Consider the following 12,476-nt stretch of genomic DNA (forward strand, 5'->3'; position numbering starts at 1 on the left):
ACTGTTGAACATTTTCCCTTCAGCACATGGATTCGGAAACAATCACTGCTGGTGATGCTGCTGCCCGGATTGTCAATGCTACAAAATCTCTGTATCAAGCCAGCAGAAACCAATCACACGTGATGGAACAGATCATCGTGAATGTCTCCAGACAGTTCTCGGAGTTGCTTGGCCAGCCGTTAAGCCATAGTGCTCAGCTTCACTGGTACATGCAGCTCCAAAACATGCAGCTGCAAAACAGGTGACTGCACTCACCATATGGCCGGTTCACTTCTCTCTCAGTAGTACTTAAGTAGGGTGGATGCTTGAGAAATGACTTGGGTAAAAGTACAAGTACTAATGCAAGTCTGATATTATATGTGTTCTTACATATGAAGCATGGAAAAATATTGAATATGATAAAAGAAAAAAAAAGAAATAAAATACTGTGCAGGAAAAAAACAGCAGGGTCAGATTAAAAGAGGTAAAGATCAGAAGATTAGGGATCACAGTGGAAATATTCTTTTTTAATAATAACAGGGACAGGAATGGAAAACCAGCAACTGTGTGAATATTAATGATAGAGAAAGTATTACTTTGGCTGAAAGGACACTAATAATCTTTGAAATTAAAAAAAAAAGAAATATCTCAGTCTTCAAAAGAATCCCAGTTTCCCCTTGAGCTGCTTCCTCACAGACGTTACAATCCTTTTTTCCCAGGCTTTCTTATGAGTTTTATATATGAGGCTATAAGTGAAGCCTACAATGAGATTTCTTCATACGGAACTTTTGTGCTCCGCAGTTTATCCGCTGTTGAAGTGTTGTCGGATGAACTGCTTAAAGTGGCACCCATGCTGGAGCCATGCGTAGATGCTTTGGAGGAAGCACTGAGACACATTCTCAACAACTACCACCTCAATTACGACACCAACTCATCTGAGGTTGTCTTCACCGAGGCAGCGGCGATAGTCCTCTCCTGTGCAAACATCACCTTGAATAATATCTTCTCAATGGTGGAGGGTGACTTGTCTGGGTTCAGCGACGGCTCTTTCCTTGACATGATAAGTGATGCCATTGAAGCCATGACCAACATGAAGGTATTCGGGGATGAGGCCATGGTTTACCAAGGCCTGGGGCGATTTCTGGCCTCCAATGGCGCTAAAGCACTAATGCAGAAGGTGGTTGAGCTGTCTTCATTGTTAGCGACTTCAAACGAATCTGGACTAGATCTTCTGACCCAGGCTCTGCCCAAGATATCCCAACTCCTCAGGCCTTTATTGTCCACCCTGACGCAGATGGGCGTGGACATGCCGGAGATCGTGGATGTTTTTGAGGAGTTTGCTGAAAACATTTTTGCTACGCTGAGGCAGTTGTTAAGCAGCGGCCTTTTGGTACACCATCCGCTTAGGGGTAGCCGACACAAACGAGATGCCCCGATGATGCCACCGATGATGCCGCTGATGGACATTGTGAATGACTTCCGAGACTTCCTGTCCATTGACTACTTAGCAATGTTCAGATCCATGGCGGTCCCTTCTCCAGAGGAAATTATGGAGACAGCTCACATGTTCTTTTCCAATCCCGATTTGAAAACTATCGTGAAGCAGTCCACAAGGAACATGACGTGGGCTTCGAATGGCTCACACGACAAGACCATCGATGCCGCACTTGGGGTCCTCTCGTTTGCAACTCTCCCCAGTCACACTCTGATGTGAGTATAATTGTGTCTTCTACATAGTTAAAAATGGAAAAAGTTGCCCCAGTATGTTAAATTGCAAGTACTGTACTACAATTCAGTGTCTTATCTTGCTAGGTCATCATTGCCTCTCTTGAGGGATGCCGCTGAAATGCTGCCGGAGAGTTTTCCATTTTCTGCTCTGCTTAAAAATATGACCAGAGCGCTTGCCAGTGAATCTCAAGGTAACATTGAGTTTCACATCCTCTGTCAAAATGATCCACCGAACTTGTAAAAAAAAAAAAAAAAAAGCTCTGCAAATAAAGTAGCATTTCAATTTTCAACCTACTTCCCACCCTCCCATACGTACCTTTTTTCTCATTTTTGTTTGCACTCACCAGATTCAGCATTAGACTGTCACATTGTTGCACACACACATTTTAATTACAAAAGCCTCAAGGTGTTGACCACCATGAAATTCAAGATTTTCTCATTTCATTTTAATTACACATTCTGTCGTCGCATCGTTTGGCCCAGGGTGTTATCAGATTTGTTTGAATTCATGACATCATTGACGTCCCACTGACCCCATCTGTTCCCATCCTTCCCGGCCTTTTCTGTAAGCAGATCATTTGCAGCATGTTGCCTAACAACGCTTGCCAGCAACAGTCTGAGTTGTAATGAAGCCCCAGTGGAACGTTATGTGTCACCTTTTCACACATACAAGACTTGAATGCTTAATGTTCCCTTTCTTTCTTCTGCTTTCTAATCTTTCTCATCTTATATGTATTTGCTTTTTTTCCTCATTATAGGGAACTTGATGGATTTACAGCAGGTCTTCCGGACAGCTTCTCATCTTTCCCAAACCAACCTGAGTGATCCGCTTTTCGCAGAACAACTTGAACAACTGAGATCTCAGGTTAAAATAGTAGCTCAGAATGTAGAATTACAAAAAAAAACATTTTTGCTTTTACAAAGCTAGTAATGTCCAAACCTTGTTTATATTGTTGATTAGTTTTGAACAGCTTTTAAAGTAGCGTTAAAGTTTCAAATTGGGGTTCCAAAGTAGAGATAGGATTTTTGCACTTGTGAGACATACAGTCCCAGATCATTTTTTGTGGGACTTGTTTGCTGGTGCCTTTCAGGTGTGCAGAGTGGAGACTACGAAGTTCGCCCGTAGCTTCTTGGATGCTCTCTTCATGGAACCTGGTCACCTCTGTTACACTCTCCTACCAGGCCTGCAGGTCTTGTTGGAGGGTGTGCTGGTCAACACCACAGATCTGCATGATGCCATCTTCCAGACATTAGTTGGAGACCCCAGCACCTACGATGATGACATAGATTGGTAAAGCGTTTGGTTTCTTTGTGTATTTTACATCTCTTCGTGTCAAAACATTGCATTGACTTTAAAAAAGTATCAAGTCTAAATATGCACATGTGGGTTTATGTTTTTTGTGTGCTCATAGGCCATCTGTACTCAGTCAAGGTTTTGGCTTTGATATCAGCAAGCTGAGTTCTCTCAATATCAACTTCACATCTCAAGGTGAAGCACTTAACTGCTGTACATCTCGAAAGTTTTAATTTGATTACCCTCTGTGAATCAATACATTGCACTCAATCATAATGCGGTAATGACGCAACAGCTACAAGCTGTCAAAATAAATTGGTCAGCTAAATTGACTTTATTATGTCCGACTGATCTGAATGAGAAATAAGAACTTACGACTATTAGTATTCAAAGGGAAACAACATGGAAATGTTGGCGTTTACGCTATCTTGCTTTATTTGCCCAGAGGACATGACGTTTGGCGAGATGCTACGGAATAAAAGTGCTTTTGTCCATGATGTTCAGAAGCACTTGAATTTCAATCCCCATGCTCTCCAGATGCTCACGGAAACAGTGTTTCCCACCAACAATTTACAGGTAAGTAGTAGGGACTCTTATTAGTGGGGCAGAAGCCACAGTGCCCCATCATCAGATCATGTCTTGTTTTACTTCATACTGCATCAGGTCATGAAACGATGCATCTTGACCCAAAAAATATATATCTTGTCGTCTGGAGATGATATATTTCTTTACTGTGTATTCACTCACACAGATCCTTTCGTGGTTGATGAAGCTGCGTCACTGCAATTCCCCAAGACATCTTACCATCACAGAGCCAGAAACGGTTCTGTTCCAAACCTTCTGCTCCATGTCCGGTGAAGACTGGTACACCTTCGCTGTGCTCATGAGTCGCCATATACGCATGGAAAAGTTCCTCTTCCGAGTAAGTCCGATGACAGGAATGACAGTCGACAAAACATGAATTCGTGCGTCTCCCATTTTAGAACATCACCATTTATCATGTCTGAAATGACACGTTAATGATTGCGGGTTGCCTTGGATTTGTCCAATTCGTTATAATCCCGTGGATAATGAGGAACACATCTGGCACGAATTAAAACGCATACATCTTCGGTTCACTGAAATCTAATAATCTCGGATACATTTGTAAGCCCTTATGAGTGCTGAGAGTCACCCGGTAACCATTTTTCCATTTCTATCCATGCATTTGACCTAATTCATCATTTTAAATTAGCATCCACACCAGCAACAAGGCAGAGTTGAGATGATAATTAGTATGTGCCATTTAAACTTAAATTGTAGTTCACTTTAGAATATTATTAATATGAATGCTTGAAATGCTCAGCATTCATATCCTAACACCCTCCTGCCAGTATGTTGCGACCTGTCAAAAGAAGATGGAAAATCTACATTTAAATCACACATTTGTGCCAATGTATGTAGATTTCATGTATAGACTAGTTCATGACCATCCTTCAGATGTGGCATTACATGATTTAGTCTGTTCAGTCGCAATTCTTTTACCTGTCCTGTCTTTCATGGCACAAAAAAAAGTGTCAAGATTTTCGAAAGAAAAATATAAAACTGGGACCTTGATGTAATCACATTCCTTGGACTTAAATATGGAAATTCACTTGAATTTAAGTTCAACCAAAGATTGAATCATTTTTCCACTACAATTGCTGAATGTAAATGTCATTTTAGAATACAGCAGAACTTACTGAGAAATGTATTTTGCAAAAACATTCAAATTTGATGCAGGGAGTTGCTGTATAAAGTGATGAAACATAGAAACAAAATATAAGGTGGAACCGCACTAATTCCGTGTCCATGCTTTCAGATGGTGTTGTCAGATGAACTTCAGAGCCTGTTGGGACTTATGATCCAGGTGTCCAGCAATATCATCGGCATGATGGATCAAATCCTTCCCGCCATTGATCAGCTGCAAAGTTACATACTTTCCATGGGAGAACTCAATCTGATCGCCAACACTGAGTTTAGCGAAGTGTGTAGATAATTTTTACAATCAATCAACGTACTTGTCAATTATTCATGGTTGATGCTTGTCCTCCCCCACCCCCTAGGTTACAAGGCGCTTGAGATCCAGACTTTCCAACAAAGCCACATTTGTCACAATGACTCGTGCCATGTGCAAATACGGTATCATGCCTATCTTTGGACTCGCCAAACTTTCTACCAATATCAACTCATCATCCCTTGACAGCAGCGAGAGGGAAAAGTTGATTGACAGGTTCAAGATTCCACGAAATGCCAGTATGTTGGGAAGACATAAGTCTTTTATTGCCAATGCATTTATTATGCAGTCTACAATGTCTCACATTCTTCTCCATTTGTAGCTCCGTACTGTATGAACATGTACCTCGACATGGTCAACACCACAGGGGGCGCCATTGCGTGGGCCTTCCTCAAACCAATGCTGATGGGAAAAATCCTCTTCACACCAGACACACCAATCACCAGGACAATCATGGAGAAGGTATTGCAATAGACAACAACATACTACTTCGAAACTCTGAAAGGTCCAAACAATTATTTTGTCTCTACATGCCAAATGAAAATATATTTCTATTCTTCTTCTAATTCAGGCCAACACTACCCTGCAAGAGTTTAGTAACCTACAGAGGCACTCTGACGACTGGATCAAAGCCTCAAAATACATCGTGAAATCGAGCGAAATGTTGAGGCAGACTTTACCATTGCTGAAGGTAAAACATCTCAGGGCTTCCCTCGAGCGAAATATCCTCTGACTGGTTCGAGGAGCTGTTTCAAAATCTTAATTGTGTATGTGTGTGTGTGTGTGTGTAGAATTCCTTGGCCAATGCCTTTGTGAGAAATTTCATTGAAGTGCAGACAGACATCGATGTCATGAGAATGAGGGAGACGCTCAACAATTTTTGTGAGTGTGGGGGTCTTCTCCAGCGTGCCCATGATGTAGTGATGAGAAGCAGTTCATGATTCATAATTGAATGTTTAATTTGTTTTTTGTGTGATAAAGCAAACATGACATTTCTGCTGGAGAAGAACAAACACATAATGGATCAGATCACCACCTTGTCCACCCTGATGGTCAACATCTCGTCTTGCATCAAATTTGATCGTTACCAAGGTTACCAATCCGCTGAACAGCTTGACGCTGAAGCTGAGGAACTCGCCAAGGACCGCAGTCTCTATGGAAGTGAGTCAATCTTGAGTCTAATTCAACAGTCGGAGAAAAGACTGTCCGGAAAATAAATTCTGTATAGCTACAGTAAACCATATTTCCATAAAATACTTCAACAACGTGCATTCATTTGAGTTGAATTTGTAACATAAAAATGTTTGTCTTCAAGGTGTCATTTTCAAGCTCCCCAAAGAGAACGACTCCTCTCCCCTGCCACCCAAAGTCAGCTATACCATCCGAATGCATCTGGACAACGTCATGCGGACAGACCGAGTCCACAGTCCTTACTTTGTGAAGGACCACCACATATCGTCGAGTAGAACCATGCGCTACAACCGGGCCTTTGTGTACCTGCAGGAGAACATTGATCGGGCAATCATTGAGATGCAAACTGGAAGAGTCACAGACACTGCTGTGCAACTCCAACCTTTCCCATATCCTTGCTATCTTCGTGATCAGTGAGTTATACACACACACACACACATGCATAGACTATTTATGCACTCTGGTGTGAACGCATACAGTTTTTGTAAACATAAAAAGATGCACAGTGTCTCAGGGGTGAAGTTCAGGCATTGATGTGGAATAATGCAAACTCTCTCATTATTCATCTCCCACTTGGGACTGTCAGTAAGTCGTCAGTCAGTGGCAAGTCTCACGTGATAATTGGGTGCATGAATATTCAGGATAGTGTGTATGCTTTTTCATGCAGACACGTGCCACTCTACCCCCCCTTGCTAATGTTTGAGATGCACATTGTAAGCAAGCTGACAGTCAAACGTTTGACGTGAACATTTTGCCAACATGCAGCTTAGTATCTGGTAACTGAACACAGTATGTGCTCGCCCTCGAGGGCTTTATTAAGACAATGCGGAGAACCCGTATCAAATGTAGCATCACGCCACCGTATCTGACATGCTGCCTTCAAGCCTGATTATGAGATGGGTTCATCCGTGCTGTTGCGTTGATCTGATTTATTACTCTATGCTGTTAGAAATAATAATCATCATAATATAGGGCATCTTTGACAAGCTCTCTTCAAATCCAAAGGTTTCATTTTGATTTGTTGATATATTTTTTGCATTCATCAGGTATCTTGAGGCCATCTCTTTAGTTTTTCCAATTATGCTGATGTTAGCCTGGATTCTGTTTGTGGCTGACTTTGTCAAGAAATTGGTTCATGAAAGAGAACTGGGGCTGCATGAGGTAAGGATTCTTTTTTTTACCTGTTTACATAATTACATCAAAGTAATTGTTGGATTGGAATCCAAATGACACAGAATTTTCCTTTCCCTTAAATCTGCAGTATATGAAGATGATGGGCGTAAACCCGCTCAGCCACTTCCTGGCCTGGTTCTTGGAGTGTGCTGCTCACCTGATGGTCACCATCATCATCCTCACAATAATTCTCAAGCATGGCGGCATCCTCTCGCATAGTGACGGCTTCCTCCTCTTCTTGTACTTCTGCGACTACTGCTTGACAATCCTGGCCTTCAGTTTCCTGATAAGCTCCTTTTTCGACAAGACCTACATTGCTGGTCTTAGCGGCAGCCTCATTTACATCATCTGCTTCTTCCCATTTATTGTGGTCATGGCGCTGGAGTCCAGTCTCAACATCTTCCAGAAAAGTGCACTGGTGAGAGACTGAATTTTTCATTTTGATTGTTACGTCATGATTTTGTTTACATTCATACAATTTCATTCATTTAAATTATCCAGATTGTCACAGTTGATTAGATTAATTTCCAGATTCAATCGCAGTATTACGCATATTTGTTTCATTTTGTGTTAGCTCTGGTTTGCTAACTAATGTCTCATTTCCCCATAGAGTTTATTTTCCCCAACCTGCTTCAGTTATGCTAGTCAGTATATCGCTCTCTACGAAGCTCGAGAAGAAGGTATGAATTTACTACTTTCCCTCACAAAATGATATATGAGACATCGCAAACAAGAGAGTACATAAAAGGTGTTTGATCGTGTTTGATGTTTTTTTTTTTTTTTTTAGGAATTCAGTGGAGCAACTCATATTCCTCGCCCCTATCAGGAGACACAGCCTCCTTCGGTTGGCTGTGCTGGATGATGCTCTTCGACTCACTCATCTACTTCACTGCCGGAGTGTACATCCGCATGGTCTTTCCTGGTAAATCATAATTTGGTCAACTGAGTTTTTTTCTAGATCAATGGACGTGTGATCTATTTCCTTTGATAACTTAACAATATTTCATCCGACATTGTTATTACCCCAAGCTAAGACTCACGCTTTAACTCTGACCATGTGTTTTTCTTTTTGGTGTTCACTCAGGCAAATATGGCATTCCAGCTCCGTGGTACTTCCCCTTTACAGCCTCCTTTTGGGCTGACCTTTTCTGCTGTGTAAAGTCACAGAAGGGGGGCAGAGGACATCTGTTCGCCAACACCATGAAGACAAACCTGCCCGTGTTCTCAGATGACAAGGGGAAAGGTACAGAAAAAAACAAAACAATTACACTGTAGCAACTACAAGAGAACATAGACTGCTTCTTTTTTTCTGGGATTCTTTTTCTACCTTTCTTGTCTTGTCGCACTTGTTTTCATGGTCACCCATTTTGAAGCACCGAACTATATATCTCCTCCGCTCTCTATTTATGTCCAGTACAGTACTTCTTTGATTTACTGTTTGCATTTGTCCATTTTCTCAGGCCAGAGCCAGCTTTTCTCCCAGACAGGCGAGGACTTCTCTCATCTCCCTGTGGGTGTTAACCTTCACGGTCTCACGAAGATCTACGGCGACCGGGTGGCCATTCAAAACCTGAGCCTTTCCTTCTACGAGGGCCACGTTACGTCGCTGCTCGGTCACAATGGCGCTGGCAAGACGACGACCATGTATGTGAATGTCGCGTTTTCTTTTTCGAGAATACCAACGCACGTTAGTTACAAACATGCTTCCTCGTTATGAATGAATGACATTTTACGCACTCGATGAACCTTGTGTATCGGGTCTCATTATTTTGAGGCTGCTACATGAAAGTACTCGCCATTACACTGGTGCTTGTATTCCCCCTAGTTATATCCTGGAGATAGAAATGACCAGTGGCCATCTGCACCGTTCACTTAAATTATCATTCCAATATAAGATAATCACATTATAATATAATCTTCTAAATATTCCATTTTCTGTGTGGTTAGGTCTCTCCTCACAGGACTCTTCCCTCCGTCATCTGGGAGTATAGAAGTGTATGGCCGAGACATGCAAACCAACTTGAATGACGTCCGCAAAGATCTGGGTGTGTGCATGCAATATGACGTTCTCTTTGATCACATGACCGCCAAGGAACACCTCCTGCTCTACGGCCAAATAAAAGCCCCGCATTGGTCCGAGAGGGAATTGCACGAGCAAGTTCGAACGTAAGTGTTTACACAAGCAGGATTTAATGAATGCTTACAATTACACAGCGTTGCTCTGATTGAGGTTGGACTAGGCCCTAAGGATCACGACTTGATGCGTCATTGATGCAATAATGTAATCTAGTGTGAATTTTACAGCCTTTAGTTTTCATCAGCCATGGCGACACAGTGGTCTTTGCTCAGTTGACAATATCTCCCCTCCTAATAAAAGTGAAATGTGGGAAGTTGTTACAGTGGCTGGAATTGAATGCCTATGATACGCTGGAGAAAAAGTTAAACATGGTCGTAGTCAAGCACATTTTACAGCCACTCTTAATTTATATGCATCTCCGGTGGTAAAGATAACGTAATTGTTCCACCTGTTACTCCTGAAATATGGTTTTCGATTTCCCATCTGAGGAGCAGAGGCGATATTACGAGGCACTTATAAGGCCGTTAGGTGCAAGTCGAGAATACTAATGTGGGCTGAGGGCTGTAAAGGGTTTTGCTCTATTTTTGTTGCGCTTTGAATCATCACCCCCAAAGAAACTGGATAATAAATATGTACAGGTATAAACATTAAATACGTTCTTCTCATTTATCTTCTAGGATCTTGGAGGAGACAGACATGTACGCACACAGACACAAGCGTGTGGGCACGCTGTCAGGCGGCATGAAACGCAAGTTGTCGATCTCCATTGCGTTCATCGGCGGCTCTCGTTTGGTGGTGCTGGATGAACCCACAACGGGCGTTGATCCGTGTTCCAGGCGAAGCATCTGGGACATTGTTATCCAAAATAAAAAGCGTGAGTATACTTGTTTTTTGTATATTTTTATGACTGTGTGAGAATCACAAATATACACACAAATAATCTTTTTTTGGGTGTATTTTCTCAGGACACACTATCATTATGTCCACCCACCACCTTGATGAGGCTGAAATGCTGAGTGACCGCATTGCTTTCCTGGAGCGAGGCGGGTTAAAATGCTGTGGCTCTCCTTTCTATTTGAAAGACAAGCTGGGCCAGGGCTACAAACTCACTCTCACCAAAAAGGTCATTCAAGTGATTTGATGTGTGAATTCAAGTATCCAGTGTCTGGATTAAGTGTAATATAGTATTACCTAATGACAGGTTATTGTGTGGATGCTTAGAGGTAACCCTTAAAACAAACTCCACCATGACATTATATATTCTAACCCTAACCCATTCTTTTCTATGGAAGAAAAAAATAGATGCTTTGTGTGAAGGCTTAGAAACAGCACCCAATGCTATTTCGCATCGGACACGTAAACATTTTATAAAAGCACTTTGCCTTTTTGCCATATTATTTTTTTTCTCTTCATACACAGAACGTACTAACTTAATTCCAAAACCACTTCAGGTGCAGATTGACGGGTCCGAGAGCTTTGACGCCGCCGAAATGAAGGCCTTTATTCAAGCACATGTACCGGAAGCAAGGCTAAAAGAGGCCCAGGGGAATGACATGATCTATTCCTTGCCCCCGTTGACTTCGACCACTGCCTCCTCATATAGCTCTCTTTTGTCGGCCCTGGACATCAACCTGGATGACCTCCAGCTGGGAGGCTACGGTATCTCTGATACCACCCTAGAAGAGGTAAGCGCGCATGCATGTCAAGGTTAACGTATATGATCTTCAAAATATACGGTAAGGATTCTTCATACTTTACATTGATTTTTTTTGTCTTTGTAGGTATTCCTCCAGTTGACCGAGGAAAACATAGAAAGTGCGTCTAAGGAGGACAGACCCTTTTCTATCTCAGACACAGTTTCAGACACGAGCTCCATTGATAGTTTCCCTGCAGATCCAACTGACATATTCTCCACTTCTGACAAAACTAGTAAGTATATATTTCTGTTTTAGATTGTTTGGATTTGTTTTGTGTTAATAATAATAATAATAATAATAATAATAATAATGATGATAATAATAGTTATCCAACTTCTTTGAAGTTATATCTCCCCTCATTCTTTGCTCAAATCATCTCATGCTGTACTTGAACTGTTTTGGAATGTATTCCTCGAGTAAACAAAGCAAATGATTCAGTTCAGTCTTCTGTGTTTCCATCATATCCTCCAGACTTGACTCACAGTTCAAGGAGAGCACGAGGCATAGTTCTGGCCTGGCAGCAAATTAAAGCCATTCTGATCAAGAGGTTCCATCACAGCCGCCGAGACTACAAAGGCCTGTTGTCCAAGATCCTGCTTCCTGTTTTGTTTGTGACATTGGCCATGGGCTTGGGATCCATCAAGAATGATCTGGGGCACTATCCTGAGTTGGAGCTTAGCCCCGCACTCTACAACCTTAAACCAAGTTACTCTTTTTTCAGGTCAGTTCTCATCACAAATTAAAAGACCTCGTAAAACCATCTAATTGATGTCAAAGACTTTGGACAAGTGCTCACTGACTGACATGATTCGTGCAAAGACCTTGCGCTTGTGATATTAGACCTGTAGGAGGCACAAAAATCATTCAAGTACATCCTGCAGGAAGGCAATTGGGTTTTGATGAAATATTAATGAAGGAGTGATGCATCTTATTGCTTGAATTAGCCCGGCGTGATCCCGCATCACTTTTTGGGTATCACAAAGTTGAGGGGCTTTGAAGGGCAGACATAACCAAAGGGGAAATAAAGAGGGAATCCGATGTGTGTCGATGCAATGCACGATCACAGTGAATACCATTATAAATTTCAAGGGAGGTTGTCTTCGCCTCGAGAAGTACTATTTGATCAAGGATAAAGGATATGTACCGGAAAAAAAGTGTTGAGTTGTTCAAGTACACATCCATCAATGGTTTCTTTATCTTTTTTATCCAGTAACAAGATTTACGTACCAGATGATTTGTTTTGTTTCAAAATTGTTAATACAGTTAAGACCAATTTTGACGTGTTTTTCCTAAATATCAAGT

The 12,476-nt window shown here is 41.7% G+C and overlaps 1 protein-coding gene across 3 annotated transcripts in view; it reads left to right on the plus strand.

Moving 5' to 3' along the window:
- Positions 1–12,476, plus strand: part of abca12 (ATP-binding cassette, sub-family A (ABC1), member 12) — a 37,613-nt gene that overhangs the window by 14,185 nt on the left and 10,952 nt on the right. For all 3 annotated transcript variants that reach the window (XM_037239880.1, XM_037239878.1, XM_037239879.1), the window contains 27 exons: positions 24–241; positions 781–1,689; positions 1,792–1,898; positions 2,466–2,572; positions 2,799–2,998; positions 3,120–3,196; positions 3,447–3,577; positions 3,753–3,923; positions 4,842–5,006; positions 5,086–5,275; positions 5,359–5,498; positions 5,608–5,727; positions 5,828–5,918; positions 6,018–6,197; positions 6,352–6,640; positions 7,274–7,388; positions 7,489–7,818; positions 8,011–8,080; positions 8,188–8,322; positions 8,485–8,643; positions 8,861–9,044; positions 9,348–9,566; positions 10,155–10,351; positions 10,443–10,600; positions 10,929–11,162; positions 11,259–11,406; positions 11,646–11,895. In XM_037239880.1, coding sequence (XP_037095775.1) covers positions 24–241; positions 781–1,689; positions 1,792–1,898; positions 2,466–2,572; positions 2,799–2,998; positions 3,120–3,196; positions 3,447–3,577; positions 3,753–3,923; positions 4,842–5,006; positions 5,086–5,275; positions 5,359–5,498; positions 5,608–5,727; positions 5,828–5,918; positions 6,018–6,197; positions 6,352–6,640; positions 7,274–7,388; positions 7,489–7,818; positions 8,011–8,080; positions 8,188–8,322; positions 8,485–8,643; positions 8,861–9,044; positions 9,348–9,566; positions 10,155–10,351; positions 10,443–10,600; positions 10,929–11,162; positions 11,259–11,406; positions 11,646–11,895 — 5,294 coding nt within the window. The remainder of the gene's footprint in view (positions 1–23; positions 242–780; positions 1,690–1,791; positions 1,899–2,465; positions 2,573–2,798; positions 2,999–3,119; positions 3,197–3,446; positions 3,578–3,752; positions 3,924–4,841; positions 5,007–5,085; positions 5,276–5,358; positions 5,499–5,607; positions 5,728–5,827; positions 5,919–6,017; positions 6,198–6,351; positions 6,641–7,273; positions 7,389–7,488; positions 7,819–8,010; positions 8,081–8,187; positions 8,323–8,484; positions 8,644–8,860; positions 9,045–9,347; positions 9,567–10,154; positions 10,352–10,442; positions 10,601–10,928; positions 11,163–11,258; positions 11,407–11,645; positions 11,896–12,476) is intronic.

This window comes from Syngnathus acus, chromosome 21, assembly GCF_901709675.1.
Source record: "Syngnathus acus chromosome 21, fSynAcu1.2, whole genome shotgun sequence".
In the NCBI taxonomy this organism is placed as follows: domain Eukaryota; kingdom Metazoa; phylum Chordata; class Actinopteri; order Syngnathiformes; family Syngnathidae; genus Syngnathus; species Syngnathus acus.